The 23,942-nt window shown below is 46.4% G+C and overlaps 1 protein-coding gene across 1 annotated transcript in view; it reads right to left on the bottom strand.

The window, feature by feature from the left end:
* Positions 1-23,942, bottom strand: part of TOX2 (TOX high mobility group box family member 2) — a 162,499-nt gene that overhangs the window by 77,314 nt on the left and 61,243 nt on the right. The window contains exon 2 of the mRNA XM_069871763.1: positions 13,228-13,293. Within this exon, the coding sequence (XP_069727864.1) occupies positions 13,228-13,293 (66 nt within the window). The remainder of the gene's footprint in view (positions 1-13,227; positions 13,294-23,942) is intronic.

Raw genomic sequence — 23,942 nt, 5'->3', positions numbered from 1 at the left:
TTTTTCCCCCCCTCTTCCCTCTTTAATAAACTTTCAGGGGTATCATTGTTATGTCTAATTTTAGAGAAAACTACCATTTCCTGAGATTCAATTTCTCTCATAATTGTTGGAAGGAAACTAAATTGTCTGCTGTAAACATTCCCTGTATTGTGTGAAAAGTATCTTTATTACAGCCCACTGGGAATATTAATAAAATTCCCAATCCTAGCCCTTCCTCACTTTTTTTTTAACCTCACTCTTTTCTCTTATATACCCATTAATGTCACTTCAAACATTCTGCAGGCGAGATACAAGAACTTAAAATATATTATTTAACAATCAAGGGTAGAATAAAGACTTGTGAGCAGTAAGATCCTTTCTGCTTTCTCTTGTGGTGCTTTCTATTACAGAAAATGAGAACGGCTATTCCATTTGTCTGCGTGCGTGCTCAGAGTTGATGAAAAAAATCTCATTAGTTTAGTCTGACATATACTCAATACAGTCCATGTACATATTTTTTTTCATTTTATTCTACAGCTGCAAAATGATACTAAATTTCATCAGATTGGAACGAAAACTGTGGTCTTGGAACATTTCCTTTTAAGGGTCTTATATTTATTCAGAATTTCATGAATCATTTTCCAGTAATACAACTATAATTATTCTTAAAGTGTTATGTTTGAAGGTTTAATACGAAATACTTGCAAAAAGCTCTTTTTCACTTTGATAGTTTGTAATCTTCATGGTAATCAGATCAGTTAGCTCCTTCACACAGCAGCCAGGAAAATACAATTTAATGAATCTCATACTCTTCACTCATGTTTTAATTAAAGTAATAAAAGCCAAGTCATATTTTGCCCTTTACAGTGTACACAGATGTATAGACCTGAGCTACACGGCACCAGCTTAGACGTTTTTGATGGCTGCTGATGGATCTCCTAGCTTGAGATAAATTTAATTCAGGCTTGCTCAGAGGCTGCTGATCATGAAAGCCAACTCACCGACAAGCGAGAGCCAGCACAGCCCTTGGCAGAACCACGATATGGGTGATGCACGTGTGTGCCAAATGCATCTGGGGCAGCTTTGACATGTTTCACTCCACTGGCAGGAGCTAAGACTGTTGTGATTGCAGCCCCTCAGCTGGGTCCAGCACTACAGCACAAACACTAGAGCATCCCTAACTGTCTCTGATTTTTGATTCCTATCATTTGACCAGCCTGGTGTAACACCTGATAGGGAAAAGCTTTCCTCAGAGGAGCAGAACCACACAGGATTGGTGGCATGCACGTTCCCCTCCTTGGGTACCTGCAACACACGCTCCTCGCCCTGGGTACCCACAGCACACGCTCCTGTGTCTTGGATACCCATGGCATCCACACTCCCCTGCTCAGGCTTCGGGAAGAGGGATGCCCAGGGGTCTACTGAACAAATCCTGGAGCAGAAGACCTAATGCAACCGATCTGTCATATGCAGGCACCAGGCCAGCCAATTCTCATGGGGAACACTGCTGGACACCAGTTAGGGTTCACAGCTCTGCCCATCCACACAAGTGAGTAGAGGCTGAAGTGAACACCTGACTCCAAGTGTGAGAAGCTGGATGGTCACACTCGGGATACGTAACCCTCATCATCTTCCAGGACCTGCAGAGCCCTGACATGTATGCTGAGCAGGTCAGGCCACTGTGGGGCTGGAGCAGAGCCCAGGGGCACCCCTAGAACGTACAGGGAGTGAAAGGTCTGTTCTGCAGCTGGCTGAGGCTATGGAGGGGTCTTCCTTTCTGCACAGGTCTTCATCGAAACTCTGAATGGGAAAATAACACTTTCCTGCTGGAAGAAAGCAGCTCCCTGGTTAATTACTCTGTTTTTACAACAGATCCAAACACCGGCTTGGGCCAGGGCTCCAATGAAAAGTAAAGAAGTAATCAATCAGTTGGGAAAGGAAATCCCAAGAGCAACAGGCTGGGCATTTTTTCATATTCCTGCAGCCCCCAGTGCTGCATTTCCACAAATAAACATCATTTTCCAAAGCCACTCCCCAGAGATCCATTACAGAGGCAAACCAACCTCTGCAGAAGCCAAAACCAAACCTCCCAACAGGATGCGTTAGAAAATCTTGCTCGTCACAGCAAACTGATAGCGATGTTATCTCATTATCAGAGCTCAGCATCAATTGTTAGCATGTGAAGACCTGGCTCCCAATCACACTGTGTCACAGTGGGTAATTCGGGAGACAAGCAGTGAGGAATTAGCTCAGTGTGAGGAGCTGGAGGATCTGAAGGCAGAAACAGCTTGTGCATAAAAGCTCTGGGATTGCCTTTGCCTGAAGTGACAGCATCCACTCAAGGATAACCCAGTGGCAGCTGGCTAGAGGGGTAACATCAGGGAGTTTAAAGCATATACAAGCACCACATTCACATGATATCTCTGTTTCAAAGGCAACTTGCTCCCTTCAGAGCTGCTCCAGGTTCTGCCACGTGTAGGTCTCTACCTTGCCCTGGGCCACGCTGACCATGAAAAGCAGCAGCACTGTATACACCGCGTACAGTCCCTTTACAGTGGTGTTAAAACACAGTGGGAAGTCTTTGATAAAGTGACACTTTGTTGGCTGAAGGATACTGCACACCACCTTCCTCTATATTTTGCTGCTATTTTATGAGCTGTTGGCTTTACGAGCTCATCAGCATTGCTGGACTGCCAGCCTACAGCTCTTCATGCCACAGGAGTCACCGTGCAAATCAGCAGATCCTCTTCAGTGTTATTCAGTCTCACTGGACCTGAGCTGTGCCCCACAGTGCTCTGAAGCAGTCCGAGTTACTCTGCCTCCTCCACCCTCCAGGACACAGAGAGCATTGCTGGAATCTCAGGTCCACATTTCCTTCAGCCTCGCTGATGGGCATCACGGCATTTCGGACCCAAGAAACACCCATATCAAACCATCAGACTCCTCTTGGTAGCAATATTTTCTATATGTAAAACTTCTACTCAAGTTCCACCAGGGCAGGCTGAGATTAGACAACACGAAAACTTTCATCACCAAAAGGGTCTTCAGGCACTGGAACAGGCTGCCCAGGGAGGTGGTGGAGTCCTCATCCCTGGAGGTATTTACAAGATGGGTTGATGAGGTGCTTAGAGATACGATTTAGCAGTAGACAGGTACAGTTGGGTTTGATGATCTCAAAGATCTTTTCCAGCCAAGCGATTCTACGATTCTGTGATTCTAAGATGCAGCAGCAAACGCTGTTCCTCAGTGGGATACACATCCTTCTGCTGCTCCCCTTTCTCTGCCAGTCCCTAGGCACCCACCACCTCCCCAGTCCCCAAGTAGCTGGACCACAGGCTGGAGCTGTGCTGTCTCCAGCTCTGGACTGCTCCCCTGGATTGATTTGGGTTTTATCGTTAAGCTCATGGACTCCACCACAAAACAAACCAGAGCTCTGTTTGAAGACCCTCCTGCGCATTTTGCTCACACTCCTCACAGAGAATAAGCTACAATCAGGTGTGCTGATTAATAAAGATGCCCTTTATCACGGGGTCAAAAATAACCTCTGAGCTGGTTCAGATCCCAGGAAATTTGAGAAAGAAAAGGAAAGATTACTTTTCAGACTGACCCGAGGGCATAGCTGCCTGCGGTCACCTGGAAGACCTTGGAGGCATGCGGACACTGCGCTGAGCCCTTGGGCTACCAGCAGCAGTGTGTGCTATTCCTCTGCTCCAATGCACACAAGGATCTCCTTCCTCCTGCCGTTGCCCCTAAACCTGAATCTATTTAGGAACCTCAGTTCTTTGATGAATTGTACGTCTACACATGAAACTGAACCACCACGACAACCTCGGAGTTTTCTGTCCCTACAAGGCACTCTGTGTCACCCTCCAGACATCTTCAACTGTATGAGATGCTATTTCTTTTTTTCCCCTCAGAGTAAATGCAATAGAAACAGAGACTATTCATTTTGGTCTAGGAGCCGCTCAGTTACATTAGCTTTTCACTCCGTGATGCTCAGTGGCTGCTTTTCAAACACCCTATTGTTAACAAGTTAGGAGTCCTTCGAGACCAAGGCTTGAAGATGATGTTTGTTCTGCTTGTAATACCACAGTATTTTTTTATTATTATTTTATTTTAGCCCTATAGCTGACCTTACATCAGCAACAGAAGCTTCTTCTGGTACGACTAAGTTACAGGAATCGCTTCCTGACTGCACCTTTCAAAAATTTCACTGTCACATAGGAGCTCATGCAAAATTCACGAGCCGGGATCATCAGCTGTAGTTGTGCTCACTTCCATAACCCCTCCTGGAAGGGTTTCCATTAGCTGCTGATTATAATAAATGACATGTAACACTCTATTGTTCATTCTAAAATAGTACGTGAGATTCTTCCTGAGTCGTCTACTGAGAAAGGCATTTACTATCTATCAATGCCTTCCCTCTATTTTTTATTCTCTAGCACAACATACGGAATTATACAGTATAACTCAAAGAACAGCAGGAAAAGAGCAAAATTTCTATCTTAGCATGGGTGCCTGCCACAGCGTGCACCCCCAGCTGCTGTTGTGGTTTGAGCTAAAGTAGAAGCAGTTCCTAACTTTTCAGCTTAGTCTCATCTGAGTAACTTCATTTTCTGAAAGTTAACTCCCTCCTGCCACTCATTGCCCCATGCTTGCTCTGCAGCATTTGTGCCGATGTAGTCATGGGTGGGGGCACAATTTCATGTATTTGCATACCTTTTATTATTTTCTTAATTATTATTATTTTATTAAAGCTATTTTATTTTAGTTTCCAGCCTGCAAGTCTTTTGCCTCTCATTTTCCTTTCCCTGGAGGTGCGTGGAAGAAGGGGACTGGGAGCCCAACTGCTCGGTTTTAGCTGAGACCGTGACAACAGCCAACCTCTGTTTAATCCTCTTTTTCAACTTCGAGTCAGTATAAAGCTTTCACTCCTCTTCACATGGGGCCTTCTATATTTATGTTCCGGCAAAATTTGCAATGTATCATTTTAAAGGGATTAGGGAGTCATCAATTTTTCACTTTAAGGTACTCTGCCCTTGTTATGGTGACTCTGGATTTCAAAAATAGAGGCTATTTGCAGATTGGAAGAGACCAGGATGCTGCACAGAGGCAAAAGGGCAGCCTGATCTAGTGGGAGGTGTCCCTGTCCATGGCAGGGGGGTTGGAACTAGATGATTTTTAAGGTCCCTTCCAACCCAAACTATTCCATGATTCTATGTTCTAAAAGATTCAAACCCAAGGAGCATAATACTGCTGGAAATTCAGGAGAATCAGAGCTCTCCACATCTGGGAAATAGGGCCCCTTCTCTTTTAAACCCTTCTACTTGACCCTGAGACATGTCTCCTCAGAGTTAAAATAGACACAAGTTTCTTCATTTGCAAAGACTCCTTAGAAACACAGAAGTTCATTAGGGGACTTAAGTGGAAATTGCACTAACAATAACCTCATGGTGGGCTATAATTTTAACTCCATCGCTTGCTGTGCTGTCTTTACAATGACAAGACTCAAGAAGGATCTCCCTAAGGTATCTCACCCTGGCAAGTACATGGTCTTCTGGTTTCTTCCAGCCTTTCTCCTAACAGAAATCTAGGTCTGAGACAGCAAGACCACAAACAACTTTCTACACCTTAGGCTCTTCACAGACAAACAAATTACTGGGAACTTTTTTCACATTCACATGTCCTTGTAGGTCAGGAATCAACCAACGTGAGAATACGTCACATCCGAGCACACTGTCGCTTCACTGCTAGTGACAGAAGATCTCTTCCAAAACAACAAATGGGTGGAACCAAGTGGGGACAAGTGTTAGAGGTCTTTTTTATCCCTAATGATTTGATGGAAGTCCACATTGGTCCTGTTTTATGGCTTCCTATTTGTAAGGAAGGTGCAAGAACCAGGGGAGGATGACCCATGTCTTTGTCAGCAGCATCTAATTGTCCTCACACTTCATTACTGTGCACACTGGGTCGACAGCCAGTAGGGAAGAGGACACCCAGCATTCATCCTGCATGGATCTGCCTCAGATCCAGGTTTATTTTTTCAACTGTTGACATTTCGCTGTAAATCAGTTGAGATTGGTGGGAGGCCCAGGAGGTGGGAGGACAACACGTCTGCCAGTATTATGATGAAGTTTGAAGGCATATTTTACACCAGAGGCTGCCAAGATGAGTTCTGCCTAGTCTGGAGCTTCAGCAGAACATGAGGAAGGTATCTGTAGCTTCTTGCACTGTCATTAATTTCTAATTATGCTACCGCTTGCTTTCTACATTATTGCTTATTTACCAAACACAGCTTTATTGTACCGTCCAGTTCCTTATAACAAGGAAACCCATTGTTATGCTAAAATGAATGTTCTGAATGTTATTTATTATTTGATAAACCTTGTGTAACCCTGAATGAGGACATTAAATGGCAAGAACACTACTTCAAAATCCCATTTTAAATAAGTCACCAAGACAGCTGTGCCTTTATAAAACACATTAGAGTGGCACTCAGAGCACATATGGCTCAGGGATATATACAAATTATACAATTTCTGTCATTCGATCAAATAAGAGGGACGTTTTGACCCCAGAAATGAGTCAAATGTAAGTTGTAATTCAAGCCCCACCGGAGGCCCTGGTGGTAATGTATCCTGACGGCTGATCAAAGAGCCCTGACCATTTGACCCACCAGATCAGCGACTTACTGTATCTATTATGGTTAATACAGACTTGAGCTTGAAGATGTATGGAGATAAATAGATAAAGGGCAATAGACACAGTAGATAAATGTTGATTTATACACAACCAAGCGCGCAGATACATATACAGATGGATTTCATGCGTGCAGAAAGGGGCAGGCATGTATAACCCCATACTAACATTTATACAGCGACACATTTGAAGAGAGATGCTGTATACGTTTGTGTGCACATGACAAATACAATCTCTCTCAACTCCATTTCCCTTGGTGCATCAGTATAACCCACGCACTCAGCTGAGCTCCTGCTGATGCACACAGCAAGAGAAACCCCCACCTTCTATTTTACACACATGGCACCACGTCCAAAAACATCTATGCCTGTGGATCTACCCTCTCAGCAGGATAAATGTGAGCAGCTCCATCCAGTCTCATGCCAATGACTCAGCTACCCAGTCTCATGCCGATGCACGCAGCCCAAACCAAAGCCCTCTCTGCTGCTCTGCAAGGTCCTTGACATCACGCTTTTTCCATACAAACCTGCAGCCCCCATGTACAGAACACGCACGGCTCCAGACCAGATGTTTTTGATATGCAGATGGGCAGTATGAGTGTGCCAACAAGAGACTCTTAAAAGAACAGCATAAGGAGGAGGAAACTGTGTGCAAATAACTTTCTGTTGATTTAACTATCATTTTCAATGCTCACAGTTCAGGGAGTGGGTCCCTATCTGTGCTCTCAGTTGTAAAAGCAAAGAGTTGCTTTTGCTGATGCATCTCCCTGGCCTGAATAAACTAAACGGATGTATAACAGCATTTGCACAAGGAGTCACACAAATTAACTCGTTGGTACAGAAACAGGCATGTTGCTCAGCTGGAATAAGCCCTGCACTGAAAGCTCCTGGGGCTAGGCAGAGTGCAGGATCAAATACGCCCAGTAGGACATAATCAGCTCCTTCCTCCTCCGAAGCTGCCTATTGCCCTACCAGCAGCCAGAGAGAAGAAAAGTGGCAAACGCTTCCCTAAGGCTGTCCATAATGTCCCTCCATGAACTGGACACAGAGTCACATCCCTGCTCCCAACAAGCCAAGGGACAGCTGTCCCCAGACTCATGTCAGGACCTGGCTGTTCCCCTACCCTGCCCCGACATCAAATCATCCCTGGCTCCCTGGTATGGAATTTCCTGTGTTTATTCACCCTTGGTGTAGGATAATGATACCTTCTTGCAGGGTATTCCCAGGCGTAGTTAATTCATGTTTATAAAGCACCTGTGAACTCTTCCTGCAAGTGCAGAAGTCTCAATGCCAAACAAAACCAATGTCGTTCCTGCCTGGCTACATGAGGAATTTCCCAACCTTTGCCTTTCCTGGGGTTACTCTGCCTATCACAAAGGCCTTAATAAATGCCTTCCCTTAGTGATTTTTCAAGTGTTTTTGCTTCTTTTAACAGCACAATTGCATTTTTACTCATCCTTCAGAGTACCTCGCATGGTTGATAATCCATCTATTCCTTGGGATTTTTGCATTACTTAACTCCTTGTCTTTGTTTGGGAAGGGGGAGAAAGAAAGAAAATTGGCAGGGGTGAGGAATGATGCTCTGCTGACTCCATGAAACACAACAGATACCTCACTCATCTCAGGGGTCAAATGTCTGTGATGGTTTGATCGGATGTCAAGTTGCATTTATACTCCAGCCCCTGTTGGGGGTTGAATTACATTTCACATTTGACTCATTTCTGGGGTCAAATGTTCCTCCTATTTGATAGAACAAGAGGAATTATTTTCCCCAAGCAGGCTGTGCCGGCGTGAGTCTGCATCTGTCAGCGCTCTCATTATGTTTTAGGCTCCTGTATTCCTGCACTGTGTTCTCAGCTGAGATGAACCCTTTCTGGGTTGACGAGAAATGCAGCCCATAGCACAGAAGCAATCATGTCCAGCAAGACGAAGGGAAGAAGCAGATCAGCTAGCTCTCAGATAGGTTTGATGGTGTTTTGTTTGGGTTTTTTTCCAGTGGTAGGCTGTTTTATTTTTCTTCCCCTCCCAGCTTAGCATCTCTGCAGGGTAGGGAGTGAAGGAGGATTGTGCCCAGGTGGCCAAGAAGGCCAATGGCATCTTGGCTTGGATCAGAAAGAACGTAGCCAGCAGGTCCAGGGAGGTTATTCTCCCTCTGTACTTGGCACTGGTGAGACCGCTCCTCGAATCCTGTGTTCAGTTCTGGGCCCCTCACCACAAGAAGGATGTTGAGGCTCTGGAGCGAGTCCAGAGAAGAGCAACAAAGCTGGTGAGGGGGCTGGAGAACAGGCCTTATGAGGAACGGCTGAGAGAGCTGGGGGTGTTTAGCCTGGAGAAGAGGAGGCTGAGGGGAGACCTCATTGCTCTCTCCAACTACCTGAAAGGAGGTTGTGGAGAGGAGGGAGCTGGGCTCTTCTCCCAAGTGACAGGGGACAGGACAAAGGGGAGCTTTGAGCTTGAGCTTGGTGCAGCTTGAGCTGCACCAGAGGAGGTTCAGACTGGATATCAGGAGAAAATTTTTCCCCGAAAGGGTCATCAGGCACTGGCAGAAGCTGCCCAGGGAGGTGGTTGAGTCACCAGCCCTGGAGGTACTTAAAAGACTAGTTGGATGAGGTACTCACGGATATGGTTTAGTGGCAGGTAGGTATGGCTGGAGTCAACGATCTGAGTTCTTTTCCAGCCTGGTGATTCTATGATTCTACAGAGAGGGAAGCGGACCCTAGTCCTGGTTTTACCATGCTCTTGTCATGAGATAACACAGAAGCTCTTTGGGATCTAAAAACCATGCAATGGGCTAAGATAAAGCTGATGTCAGGGTGCTGCAGGCTCGCGATGCTGCCCAAGGACCGCTCAAGCACAGGAGCTGCCCTAACCACACCATCTCTGTAGCTGCAGTTGTAAAACGAGAATAATCTTATCTGTGCAACAGGGAAGGATGACTCAAGAGCTTAAGCAGCTGCTGGATCTCTGGGGAGAAAGTGTAAAGCACTGTACTGACAGGCAGGAGCCATTTAAACCCCTCTGGGTTTAAAGCAGGGCTGGGGAGATGCAATAAACTGGATTCTGCTTTCCTCCTAACTCCTTCTAGGAATCTGAATGAAAGATTGCAAGGCAAGAGAGAATTTTATATAACAATGAGTATCAAACTGTTTCCACCTGTGGACACCTAACATTTTTCCAGCTGAAATGAGCCCACACACAGAGATGAATTTTGTGCTCCTTCTTTCCACCCACCTCGAGGCACGAAGCGGCTGGAAGATTGTGACAGTCTCACCCCGGGGCATCACAAGCACGCTGGTACCAGGGGAGCTCACCGTGTAGCGCAAAACTGGGGTAAATAAGCAAGTGTGCCCTAAAAGAGGCGATGTGAAGATTTCCCACAGTTAATGCTGGACATCACAGCCCCTGTGCCTGATCTGGGCTCAATGTGAAGCTGAACCCACTTCCAAGAGCTACAGACGCCTAATGGTGCCCAGTGCAACCAGTTTAAGACAAAAATGGGGGAAAAAAAACCCCAACACACCAGGCACATTTATTACCATGTGATGGCATCAGTAATTAGCGTGTGATTTGTCTGTCCCCAAGGATCCCAAGGGCTGAGCCACAGTCTGTGTCTGCTGCACAGACGTCAAGGCCAGTGATTTAGCAGCCTTCTCAAGTGAGATTGTGAAACCACACTCCTGCTGTTTAATGTACTCATTCAGGTTACAACAGGTTTCGCAAACAGTAAAAAACATCTGGAACCCCCATTTAAATAGAAGAGTTGTGTTATTAGTAAGAAACTCATGACCAATACTATAAAGTGCTCTCAGGTAAACAAGTGCCAATGTGGAGGTAAATAAAGGGAACTAATGAAAGTGAGGGAGGAAGGCTGCTTCCCATCCTCCTCGGCCAAAGCTCATGCTGGGTGTGAACCACCAGTAACGTCCGTGCAGAGTATGAACTGGGATCCTTCCCCTCCCTCCCTGCTGCCCGAGGAGAGGCTGGGGAAGGTCATTGAGGCATCGCATGGACGCGTGCCCCTGGCAGAGCCCCAGGTGACAACCTGCACCTTTGCACCCCTTGGTCCCACTCCCAGCTCCCAAGCACAGCAGTACAAGGAGGGGAACTGGAAATTCAAGATGAGACAAACTTCCTCACCTACTTTCCATGTCAGTCCCCACTCCCCATAGAGCTTCTGCTAAACCTGCTCCCTGCCCACCCTCTGTACGAGAAATAGATTTCCTTCCTTTTCATCCTTAACTGCCATTTCAAAATAGGAAATTAAGGTCACAAATGAAGAGTAAACTACTATTTCCAGGGCTACAGGGATCTAAGCTGGTTTGATTTATCCTTCTCCCAGGCTCAAACAGTACATGAATCCTCCACCACATGAAAGCCTCTGTTTTTATTTGGAAGTCAGCCCTCCTCCTCCTGTATTGTTGTGCAGCAAAGCATCCCCTACCCCAAAGCATCACTTCTAATTTCCCTCTAGCTGCCCACTTGTAGGGGAAGTGACAAGGGCTGACAGGAGGATTTCTGTCAATGTAAAGGAGGAAATAGATGGTTCACGTCATCGTGGTTCAGCCCCAGGCTGGTCCAGTCCAAAATGTGCTTCATGGCCAGGGGAGGTGACTGGCTGATGAGATGGCATTGCCAGCCCTCCCTGATGAAGCCACGAAATAGGTGTCACTTTGGATTATTTAAAGGCAGATTATCTAAGACAATTGCCCCTGTTAGCATCCACCACTCGCCCATAGGCTCTGCACAGCCCGGGGAAGCAGGGGCACAACAGGGTCCCCCCATGGGGTTGTTTAGCCTGGAGAAGAGGAGGCTGAGGGGAGACCTCATTGCTCTCTCCAACTACCTGAAAGGAGGTCGTGGAGAGGAGGGAGCTGGGCTCTTCTCCCAAGGGACAGGGGACAGGACGAGAGGGAATGGTAGGTTCAGGCTGGACATGAGAAAAAAATTTTCCATGGAAAGGGTCATTGGTCCCTGGCAGAGGCTGTCCAGGGAGGGGGTTGAGTCACCTTCCCTGGAGGGGTTTAAGGGACGGGTGGACGAGGTGCTGAGGGACATGATTTAGTGTTTGATAGGAATGGTTGGACTCAATGATCCTGTGGGTCTCTTCCAACCTGGTGATTTTATGATTCTATGATTCCTATCTGTGACTATTCAGCCTCTGGCAATTCTTAACTCTAACGACTGTTGTTGTTCGACTACATATTTGTTTCTGCTGAATCACTCGACAGCACAGAGGTTGTGGTTCCTTCCCCACCCTCTGGAAACCCTTCTCATGTGAGACCAGCCCTCTCCCCACGCCTCAGTGGCTTTGTGTGCTGTATTCGAAAGTCAGCACAGGAACAAGTCTCCCCAGCAATGAGCCAACGCACTGCCATGCTCTAAGAAGGCAAACAACAGGTTTTCATCCTGTTTCCAGTGTAATATGCATATATTTTAATCACCGCTGGTATCTGAGTTAGACACACCATGGATGACTCACAAGCCCTGTCGTTCATAGCGATGCTGCAGTTAAGTACCAAATCCCAGCAGCAGGAGCTCACACCATAACCTCACCCCAGGCCACACACACCAGGACCAGGGCAATAGAAAGCTGGCAGCATCTAGGGCTGGATGGAAATCATCACACAGCCACCTTTCAAATTTTGCAACCCATCAGCTCCACAGAACACAATCCTGCACAGCCCACGATGCACGTGGCTGCAGTTAGCAAGGACCCACAATGCAATAAATGGTCCAACACTGCCCAAAAATGGGATGCTGAAAATAATTAGTGATGAACTTGCGCTTTCCCTCATGAGGCAGTGGGATGTGATGAGATGCTTTGTCCTGAGGGTGCAGCACCAGACACCTCAAAGATGCATCAAGTTCCCAGCAGGATCTAGCTATGCCAGGCTGCCTCAGGGGGATGCAGATGGGACCACCTCTCAGCTCCTGGTCAGGAAGACACGTACGCATGTACTGAATTCTTCACCTCTCAGGAGGACCTAAGCATGGGCTTAATTATTTCTATGTTTAGGGCGCCAAAGGATGGACATTTCTACTTCATGTATATCCAAGGCAAGACAGTGATCTAAAAGCATCTGCAAGATGTGAGCACTTCTATTCTGGTCCTCCACGTGTGGTTTTATAACTCCAAAACAGGAAACTTTTGATTCCTTTTTCTCCCCAAGCTGGCTAACTGTTAATCAATTTAGCTACAGGAAATACTCTACGTGAGGAAAGGAGACACCTGAACAACAGACAATAGTTGGAAACCTCACTGCATCCAGAAACACCAATTGCACCTTCATTTCAAGTGAAGGATGTCTCGTTGGAGAGCTGTGGCTAAGCTGGGCTCCAGCGATACACAGTGGCACTGGCAAGCAAGCCTCTCCCTGTACCAAACGCATCCAACACTGCTCCTCAGAGGCCAGGCTGATGTCCTCCATGGACCCTCCTGATGTTGTAGGACTGCAGATTGTTGGAGAGCTCCTAGAATTTGTGCTTGAGCATGGCCTGAGTCCCCTAGACAATCTCACTGCACAGCCAACCCACGCAAATTGATGCTTACCTGATTTGCTGATAAAAACTCCTGGGTGTTCTCATTCATTCCCATGTACATGTTCTCCCCATCAAACTAGAAAGACAAAAGAAAGTTAGAGTTAGTGCAATGCCATCTGCACACCAGGGCTATGTACATCCCAAATACCTTCCTGTCTCTCCACATAAAGAGCCAGGATTTGCAGAAGAAAATTTAAAGCTGGTCCTCTAAAATTTGCGTGTGTACTTACATCACTGTTGTTATAATTGGGTGTGGTAGCATAGCACATTTATGTTAATCTCTCAGTGAAATAATGAATTAACCACTCTAATTTAAGCAAATAAACCAAACCTGTAGAAAACCACAGCTGTACCCAGCAGCAAAGATCACTCAAAGGAAGTTCTTGCTAAAATTCCCACTAGACCATTAATCAGCTTAAAAAAAAGCTAATTTCCATCAATGGAAATTTCCAAGACAGGCAGGTCCTATTCAATCCTCTTCTAGACACCTACATACTCCCTCTCTGCCAAAGCAAACCTACAGCAGCTATACAGAAAGTATTCCAGACGGAACATGAAGTGAGGTATCTATGCAAAGCCTGATTCCCCACCCTGACAATTTGTTGTTGTTTGCAAACTCTGGCTGCAAGGCAGCATGTTTTCCCCTCTTCTCCTCTTCCTCCACCTCTCCTGCTGGACTCACGGCTGGGCAAGAGACAGGGCAGCCTGAGATCAGTGTGTTCACCTGTGCCCCGGCAGCTCCTGCCAACACGCCTGCTCCCTTCACCCAGTTCCGAACTGCTAATCCACTTATTAGGCTACAAAACCCCTGTGGAGAACTGCAAAACTCTTCTTATTAATTAGCTACAGCAGGAGCTTTTCACTCCAAATGAAGGCAAAAAGCCCTCCAGGATTGTCTCCCGCTCAAAGTATGGCTGGGGCCGTTCTCAAGGCTAAGTTCACAAATTAATTATGGCAATAAAATGGGCTATGCCGTAAAACACTCCTGAGACAAGGATGAAGGTACCAGCTGTGAATGACACCGTGCACTTAACAAGGGAAAGAGCCGACCCTCTCGCCCTTACAAGCCAGATGATGAATTGAAGATCGTTCACCTCTTGCAAATCCCTCTTACTCTCCAATTTGAAGCTGATACCAGCTATGCCTTAACAGAAATGAGCCATATTAAGAACAGTAAAAGAGAAATCCAAATAAAACCAGGTGAAGATTTGCAGTGTAGACTATTAATTACACTTCTATTTCTCAGTGCTACAGGATTAGTTATTAAAGTCAGCAGAGTTAGTAAAGCCAAGTGGGGGTAACACAGCTCCGCTCAGCGTCAGACACCCTCTAATTGCCAAACTACCCTCTGGGATAGCACAGCAAACCAATTAAAGCAGCAAAATGAGAGCAGGTATTGTGACACTCATTAACTAATACTGATAGCAGCCGCAGCAGGGCGGAAGGGGATCCCTACACAAATGCAGGATTTCATTAAACTCATCAGCGAGGCAGGAGCCGTGGAAGGCAGCGAGCATTGGCAGTCCTACGGGCTTGCTGGGACAAGCGGCTCTCCCAGAAGCCAGCTGGGTGCAATCCACTTTAAACTGAGTTTCCCTCCACCCATAAAACAATCACTGGCACAGCCAGCTCCTGCTAACACGGTTCCAGCTGGAGCTGCCGTGCTTCCAGGCACAGAGACTCAATCAGCTCTACAGCTGGAAAACCCTCTGTCAACCTGACCAAGTCCAGTGGAGAAGGCTGAAGTTCCACAAGAGTGGTACCGTTTGGTGGAGAAGCTCATCCCTGTGGCAGCAGGATCTAAACTCCTCAGGAGGAGCCAGACTCTGTCTTGGCATGGGCAGCAGCACAGTTTTGGGAAGTCAATCTTTTTGGAACAAGCAAAATTATGGCCCCGAGGTTACACTCTGAGCTTTTTGCAGGAGCACCCCACCAAAACTCTATCAGGTGGATCCTAGAGCCTGAGCAGGCACCCCAAGGCTATGCAACACAGAGATGTAAGGCCCCTTCCAGAGGTCAGGTCTGCAGTGCCAGAGCTTTGCATCAGGTCAGCTGCACGGACACGCCGAGTGGCATCAGGCTTAAAAGCTCTTGTACCTTGAGATTGCACACTGAGAGGCTTCAGGTGAGCTGCACAAGAGCTTCCCAGCAAGCAGCCCTGAAGAGAGATAAGACGTCCCAGTGGGGAGGTGGTTCTGTCCATCCCTGGATCCAGTCAGGAATTTGCACTGCATAAATATTTACTTACACAGCAGGAAAATATAGCTCTTTCCTAGGTAAAAGCTTTGCCCCTCTGAGACATTTAAACACAGAGATGATGCACATCTATCCCCTTCCTTGCAAGCGCACACCTTGCTTTCTTCCTTCTCCAGTGCTGTATTTTGCAGATCTAACCTAGGAACTGCGTGAAACAGCTCTTCCTTCTCCAGAAAACAAAAAATCACCTGAAAATCAACATTCGGAAACCGAGAAGTATCTTTCTCTGGAGAGATCCAGGGCAGGACAAGCACTCTGCTTTCTCTATATCATTCTGTTTGTCAGAATGTATTTTTTATGGCTTTTTACCATTCCCCTGCCTCCGCTCCACACTTCCTCCTACCCTTGATGCCTTCATAATAACTGTAATGAAACCTGCCTTCAAAATTACCGTGTCTCTGATTGCCAGCCTGAGCAGTGAGCCTGAAAATCAAGACTCAAAGTGCAATGGAAACTTTGGAACTTCCTCACTGCTGATTGGATTTTTTTTTCTCTACTCTCCTTCAGGCTATGAAAGTGCAAGCAAATTTATTAGAAATTCTCCCATCAGGATATTTTTTCAATTAGACATTTGCCACTTATACACCAGCCAGGTAGAGCAGATAAGTAATGTGCTCTTCCTCTTCTCATTATTGTTTCGCTACACAATGCACTTCAAAACAATCAACCCCACCATTCCAGGTAGATTTACAGCAGAAACAGACATTCTAATATTTTCCTTTTCAGTTTGATCTATCCCCCGGTGCGGGTAAAGCCTCCCAGGCAGTGCCAGACCTGGGTGCCTCCATTCATCACCCTCTGTGCCCCCAAAAAATCAATCAAACTCGTATTGAACGATGCCTGCACACAGAGCAGTGGGTATAATTTTCAAGCCCTAATTTGAAAGGAATGTGCTATGATGTAGTTGTCTTTATCATCCTTTTGCTCTTGTGTAATTATTTAATTTTTGATACTCTTTAGCTAATAGAAGCAGTCTATTAAACAAATCAGTGGCTGTAGCTAATTCTCACCCTCTCCTGCGTGAAATTGAGTGTGAAGCTGGGGTGAGCCAAGATCACTCTCAGCTTGTAGTGCTTTGCATCCAAGACATGGTGTTCACTCAAAAACCTGGGAAATGCAAAACCCTCTGTAACCAAGTTGGGAAACTGGGAGAGGGGAGGAAGATGTGATTAACTGCTTTTCCTCCATCTGAGACTTGGACCCATTTTTATCTCGCTTGCACTGACTTCATTATAGAATCATTAAGGTTGGAAAAGACCTCTAAGCTCATCCAGTCCACCTGTCAGCCCAACCCCACTGCGCCTGCTAAACCATGTCCCAAAGTGCCAGGGCTACATGTTTTTTGAACCTCTCCAGGGATGGAGACTCCACCACTGCCCTGGGAAGCCAATTCCAATGCTCTTTCAGTAAAGGAATTTTTCCTAACATCAAATCTAAACCTCCAGTGGTGCAACTTGAGGCCATCTCCCCTCATCCTATCACTTGCTACTTGGGAGAAGAGAGCAACACCCATGTTGCTGCAACCTCCTTTCTAGGAGCTGCAGAGAGCGATGAGGTCTCCCCTCAGCCTCCTCTTCTCCAGTCTAAACAGCTCCAGATCCCTCAGCTGCTCCCCAAGCCCCTGGGCTCCAGAGCCTTCCCCAGCTTTGTTCTCCTTCTCTGGACACGATCCAGCACCTCAATGTCCTCCTAGCAACGGCTGCCTGCAAGCACAACCAGAATCAAGGACCTCTGCTTCAAAAAGGGTCCATAAAGCCTCACATTTTGCCAAATCCCAACTGAAGCTCATGTCATGTAATATGCTCATGAGAGAGACAAGCCTCGGAGATCACCAACCAAATTCCTACTACCAGCTCTGGAAACATCGGCACGCTGTCAACGGAACACCACTGAGCTGCCTTCGTCTGCAGGTGCCATGAACTCCCAGTCAAAGGAAGAGGAGCACCAGTGGTGCTCCAGTCTCAAGCCATGGGAGGTGACTTCACACGGCACCGACTGGGAAGCAGCCAGACACTGTCAGCCCCATTCATAGAAGGATTCCCCAGGAAATGAGGGTGACAGACACAAAGCCTCTATGGCAGCGCCTCAGCATCGGGGACACAAATTCAGTTTGTCACAAAGAATTTACTCAAAAACTACAATTCTTTTGCCTCGGCTCTTCCAGGGGAGCTGTAGCTGGCACCACAGCTCTGGATGCAGAGCATCCACCAGCCCATACAGGGAATGAGTGCAGCCTCTATTCAGATGATGTTCTGTGAAGCACTTCTTTAATTTTTATTGCTTTTCTAGACTCGCTTTGGTTTGTTATTTTTGTGATATGATGGTATTTTCAAACCCATAAATGTGCCCAGAGGTCATTGTGGGTCCCATGTTAATAAGATGAAAATGAATACGAAAAATAAATGCATGCTGCATGTTGCAAGCTGGGAGAGACCCCAGAGCAAAGCAGCTGTGTGATCTCCAGCTCTGTGCAAACATGGAGAATAAATGTTTGTTAACTGGGAAGGACCCAGTGGAAAGAAACACAACCTCCTGCCAAGATTCAGAGAAGGTGTTACTTTCTCATGGGTGGCACTGCCAGCTTGGATAATTTTATTACAAATCTCATCACATCCTTTTATTTCCCGAGAATCACGAGCCGAGATGAAAACCTTAACTTTATAAGAAATATCTTGGCAATGCTCATACCAGGAACAGCTTCAACGACACCTGCGTGATCTCAAAAATCTTCCAAACTCTTTATTTCATTTTATTTTAAGTGTGGTGGGTTTGGGAGATTTTGGGTTTGGTTTTTTTTTTTTGAGGGGTTTTATCTAAATTTAACACTCTTGGTTGGCAATACTGGACCACAGCACCTTAACTTCAAGTCCACTGAGCAACTGGAGCTTTTAAAATGTGACCTGTTAATGCAAATCCAGTGGTGACTAAAAGCCATCATCATCAAGAAGATATCAAATACCCAGCAAAGAACAAATTGGATGCTTCCAGTGCTCAGAGCTATAAGCACTCCTCTCAGTTTTGCCATCCTATGCCAGGACACAGGAGATGGACAGCAGGGCCCATCTCGTGACAACCTCATTTCCAAACTGGGTGCACTGGGCATATCACCTTTTACCAGAGATGTTTGGGATATAGCTGGTTTTGGTATCCAGCCACCACCAACATCAGGACATCAAGTGACTCACAATAATGCCACGCAACAAATGTCTTTTTAGAGGTCTTAGCGAATAAAACTTAGTGTACAAGAAAACTTGATTAGTGCAGCCAATGCCGTATTTAATACTCCCATTAAAGAAAATAAAATCATTGGAGCTGCTGTGTTTTTGCGGTTTATTTAGCTCCCTCTGATGATGGCACCCTACCCACCATGTGGAAATACAACTCTTTGTTAGAAAGGCAAGTATTATCACAGAATCATAGAATACTTCGGGTTGGAAGGGACCTTAATGAACTTCTAGTTCCACACCCCCTGCGATGGGCAGGGACACGTCCCACTAGATCAGGCTGCCCTGAGCGAGTGGGCACTTGTGCTGTAGCTGCATTTTGGCTGTGGTACTTCCAGCCCCGCATCCCCACGATGCTGCTCCAGCGCAGCCTGAAGCACCCCTGGGCTCAACCCTACAGGTGCTGGGCACCAACACCCAACCCAACAACCCTGATGCTGGCAAGGACTATCTTTGCCAGTACGTCTCTCTGCCACGTCCCTAAGATGTGAAATACTCACTTCAGCCCTGCCCCTGCCGGCGCTGCTGCCTGCAGAGCTCTGATTTCCTAGAGGACTAATTTAGCATCACGCTTCTTGAGGGAATACATCGCTGAGGTTAGCTTAATCTCTTTAACTGCAGTTTCTCCGCTAAGGTCTTTACACAACCTCTGGCCCAAAGTGATCTACTTAGCGTTATTTATTTGTCTGCTGAAATGCTTGGATAGCCCCTCAGTTGATCCTGTCAAAGAGGGTCAGAAGTTCAGCACTGGATTTACGACCTCCCCTCAGGACTTCCCTGCCTATAAAGCTCTGCATCTCCATCCTGGCCACCGTGCGGCCACCCAGGCGAGCCACACAGCGGAATTTGCTTCAGGATCAACGTCATTAGAAGAGAGCATCCCACCATGGCAGGTGTCAGTGGCGGCACATCCTTTAACAGGTCGCACAGCTGAGCATCTGCAAGAGTCACCTGGGCTTTAGGGGAGCCGGGTGTTCTGCATGCAGTCAATATGCTCATACATTATCCTAGGGTAAAATCAGATTGACACAGATGAAGCCTTAAGGCTTAAAACCGTATAGTAAAAAGTGGTTTGGTTGGTTTATTTGTTTTAAGAGCAATTCACAAATAGGATAAAAGCCTAATAACAGTTATTTCTCAAACATACCAGAAGCAGGAAACCTACTGCACAGCTGGTGGTGCTGAGGGCTCCTGAGGTACAACAGAGACTGTCAAGAATCTCAAACCAGGTGTGAAAAACAGGAATGACATGCACTGGCTTGGATTCTGAAGGAGTTTTCAGTGGTTCTCAAACCAGAGCAACTTCCTTGGGAAGACCCCAGCTCTCACACTCTAATGGCCAGTAGGAAAAAAAACAACAAACCCCTAAGGAAGCCCTGTGGCCAAGTGGCATTTGCCCATCTGCTCTATAGCAATCCAAGTTAATAAATGTGGTGTATAGCCTGCTGCCTCTGCTCCAAAACAAATGGGGGTGAGGGGAAGGTACCAGACCAGCAGGTCTGAATCCCTCAACATGACACCATGTGGAGCTGCAACAACCCACCGAGGCACCAGAGAGATACCCGAGACCAGGGACATCGTGCCTCGTAACCACTTTAGTGTTTGCTGATGATCAACAAGGACTTGGAAAGGGTGAAATGATCTCTCTGGCTGCACTTTTCAAAATGTTCCTCAAAAAAGCTCATGAAAACCCAAAGCAACTTGTTGCGGGACAAATGGGAAGGTCCTGCTGCCCAGAGCCAGTGAAAAGACACCCATTAGTTTTTAGCAAAAAGAGCATCATGGTCTGTGGACCATGTACCTGCACTAAAATCTATTGCGTTCTAATGTAAGCGATCCAGAAGGATTCAAGTTTATTAATGAGACAAAAATTATTCAGGCTAGCCAAAACTAAAAGCAACTTTGAATGGCTTTGCATTAAGACTCTCGCAGTACTAAGTGGCGTTGAGGAAATGGAAGATTAAATTTAATGTCAATAAATGCAAACTAATGCACTAGAGAAAAGCAATCTTAACAATACAGACATGACAATGGGCCTTAAAATAGCTCTTACTGTCCAGGAGGGAAACAGTGCATTTGTTCTGGAGAGTTCACTTCCAAGTTTTACTCAGCTGCCAAAAGCACCATTCAGGTTTTAGAAGCAATTAGGAAAAGAACAGAGAATAAAAGAGTAAGCATTATTTTGCTATCGGTACAGTTAGGAGAAAGGGAGAGGGCAACAGCAGGGAGTATCCAAGGTCATAGAATCGTAGAACATCCTGAGTTGGAAGGGACCCACAAGGATCATTAAGTCCAACCCCTTTCCCTGCATAGGACAACCCCATAGGCATGAAACAGCATACACAGACAAAGAAAAGAGATGATAGATATAGAGGAATGTGACAGAGATGTACATGAAGTCATGAGATGAGAACAGGGCACAACTCTTCTTTGGTTCTCTTAGCCCAAAACCAAGGAGCCAGATCCTGAGATCATCAGGTAATGGAATTAAACACCTCCCAAGTAAGTTCTTTATACAGAGCCCAACAGCAAAACCTCTTGCTTGCAGGATGCCATGGCCTGGAAGGATCCAGGATAGGAAGTGGACAGATTAGAAAGGAATGGTAAATCCAAACTGCTGAGCTCAAGACGACCCTTATCTGTGGGCTGCTGGACACTGTGGGTAGTTGTAATCTCATTAGATATTAGGAAGAACTATTTCACCATTGGGGTGGACATATATTAGACCGAGAGGCTGTGGGATCTCCCATCCCTGGAGATACTTGGAGTTCAGATGTGCCACGTGCTCGACAACCTCACCTGGTTGACCTGGCTTTGCCTGAGGGCTTGGGACCTGCAGGAGTCCCTCTCAACCATTAGTATTTGCTGTTTGAGTGCTTCTGAGATATGTGATCACACAATACTCACACAGGCAGCCGCATGGACCTCCACCCTAAGAACATCGCCAGCACCCCCTATTATTCTCCTGTACTCAAAGCTGGAGAGATTTTTGAATGCCACCACTATTAAGAAACAGCATTCATTTATCTAAGAGACTGTCTGGTTTTCTGTGAATGCTGCACACAAAATTATTGTTATTACATTATTTGGGGGGACTGAGGACTTAAAGTCATTTACCTGGACCTTTCAGAGCCTGTAAAGGAGTTCAAGCTCTTCACATACACACACAAAAAAAAATCCATCCACAGAAAGCTACAGGGAGAAGCAGAATTCAGTCTTAGACTGACATGGAAATAGATTAATTTTTTTCCCAGTTCATATTCTAATTACAATTCTTCTCCCCCTACTATTTTCTGTTCTCATTACAGTCTTAAAATTGCTCTGCAAATTCTGTACCTTATTCTGCTCTTCCTACCATCTTTGTCATGGAAATGAGAAACAGAATGTATAAGCATGAAAATATTGCTGAGATCAAAATTCTGCTTAACCCTTTCATGTGCGAATCTGAAAAGAAGTGAAAGCAGCCAAGACCAGCTAACCCTCCGTGCAGCCTCCTCTCCTTCTCCCAGACACAGCAAGGGAGAAGAACAATGCTCAAAGAAACATGCTATTAATTTAAAGGCCAAAGTTGCTCACCCTTGCACCTCCACTGTGCATGGAGGAGAGGTTGGGTTTTTTTTCAGCTTAACAGGTTTTGCCCCTGAGGGCAGATCTCAATCTAAAACAATTTGATAATTAGATGTACCCTAGGGAGGTGGTTGAGTCCCCCTCCCTGGAGGTATTTAAAAGATGGGTAGATGAGATGCTCAGGGATGGGTTAGTAGTGGACAGGTACGGTTGGACCCAATGATCTCAAAAGTCTTTTCCAACCAAGTGATTCTATGATTTTACGATCGTTCAGATGACTGTGTTCAGTTTTTAGTTTTCAGTCTGCAAAGCACCCTGATGTAATGCTGAGTGGGAGAGGTGTTGCGTGGTGCTATGAGCAGCCCTGGTGCCCAGGAGATCTCCATCCCCCTCCTCTCTCGCAGTGCAGAGAGCTCACCAGAGCCACAGCTTCGGCCAGAAAAAAACCCTCCCCAATTTCTCTCAAAGTCTGGGCATAGATAAGGAAAACTGCCTGTGTGGGAGGTGAGCGACACCACCTGACACTCACCCTCCCAGCACACCCTTGCTTTCACCCAGGACCTCTCCAGCCCATCACTGCCCATGCTCAATGCTGTTTATTGTGCAAGATGCGATTGCACCGGTGGAGCTGCAAGGCTCTGGCACTTACATCACTTCCTTTTTGAAACCGAACAACAAGCACATCCTGCGTTGTTTATCACACTTACGCAGGTGCTCAAGGAGTTTATCTGCAAAAAAACCCAAACAGATACCAGGCCCTTGCTAACTCCTGTTAGCAGCTGAATAACCAGGAGGGCTGAAGGCATCAGCTCGCTCTGTAACTGCCTGGTGCCCTGTGCGATGTTGGGGAGGGAGGACGGCAAATGAATGCAAGCACGTTTCCTGGCACCAGGCTGGTGTGTAGACAGTCTGAAACAAATACAGTAAGTGATAATGAGACTTCACTGCACCGCCTGCTTCACTGGCAACACTTGTAATTCACAGGAAACTAAGAGAGGCAGAAAACATACAAAGATCTAAAAGAGGCCACGGAGGCTCCGTGCAAGAACTGTGCCAGCATCAGAGGCACCTAGAAACATTGGGGTTTTTTGCAAGATAAAACCTCAGGGCTGAGATAAAAATAGAGCTTATGCCTATCTGCCTCGGAAGCAGCTACCAGCCTGGCTCTGCTCTGGAGATGCCGATTGTGACACCAGAACAACAGGAACCAGGGATAGCGCTGGAAAGGGGCTCCACACAGCCACTGGCACCATATAGCCAAGGGAACAAGTGACCAGTCCAGAAGGAAGAAACTTTAAGCCATCGAGTTGCCCCATCCTATATTTTTATGCCCCTGGCGCAGGGAGCAGGCAGGGACCTTGAGTGGACAGCGATGCTTGGCCATGCACCCAAGCCCAGGGTTAAAAGGTACCCCCTGGATCAAGCTCCGCAAGGGGAGGTTTAGGCTGGACATTAGGAAAACGTTTTTCATGGAAAGGGTCATTGCGCACTGGCAGAGGTTGCCCAGGGAGGGGGTTGAGTCACCTTCCCTGGAGGGGTTTAAGGGACGGGTGGATGAGGTGCTGAGGGACATGGTTTAGTGTTTGATAGGAATGGTTGGACTTGATGATCCAGTGGGTCTTTTCCAACCTGGTGATTCTATGATTCTATGAATTAAAGTGACTCAGTGGGGAGGAGC

The sequence above is a fragment of the Phaenicophaeus curvirostris genome, chromosome 18 (genome assembly GCF_032191515.1).
Source record: "Phaenicophaeus curvirostris isolate KB17595 chromosome 18, BPBGC_Pcur_1.0, whole genome shotgun sequence".
Lineage (NCBI taxonomy): Eukaryota > Metazoa > Chordata > Aves > Cuculiformes > Cuculidae > Phaenicophaeus > Phaenicophaeus curvirostris.
Note: the sequence above shows the minus strand (reverse complement) of the source record. Positions and strands in the feature narration are given on the sequence as shown.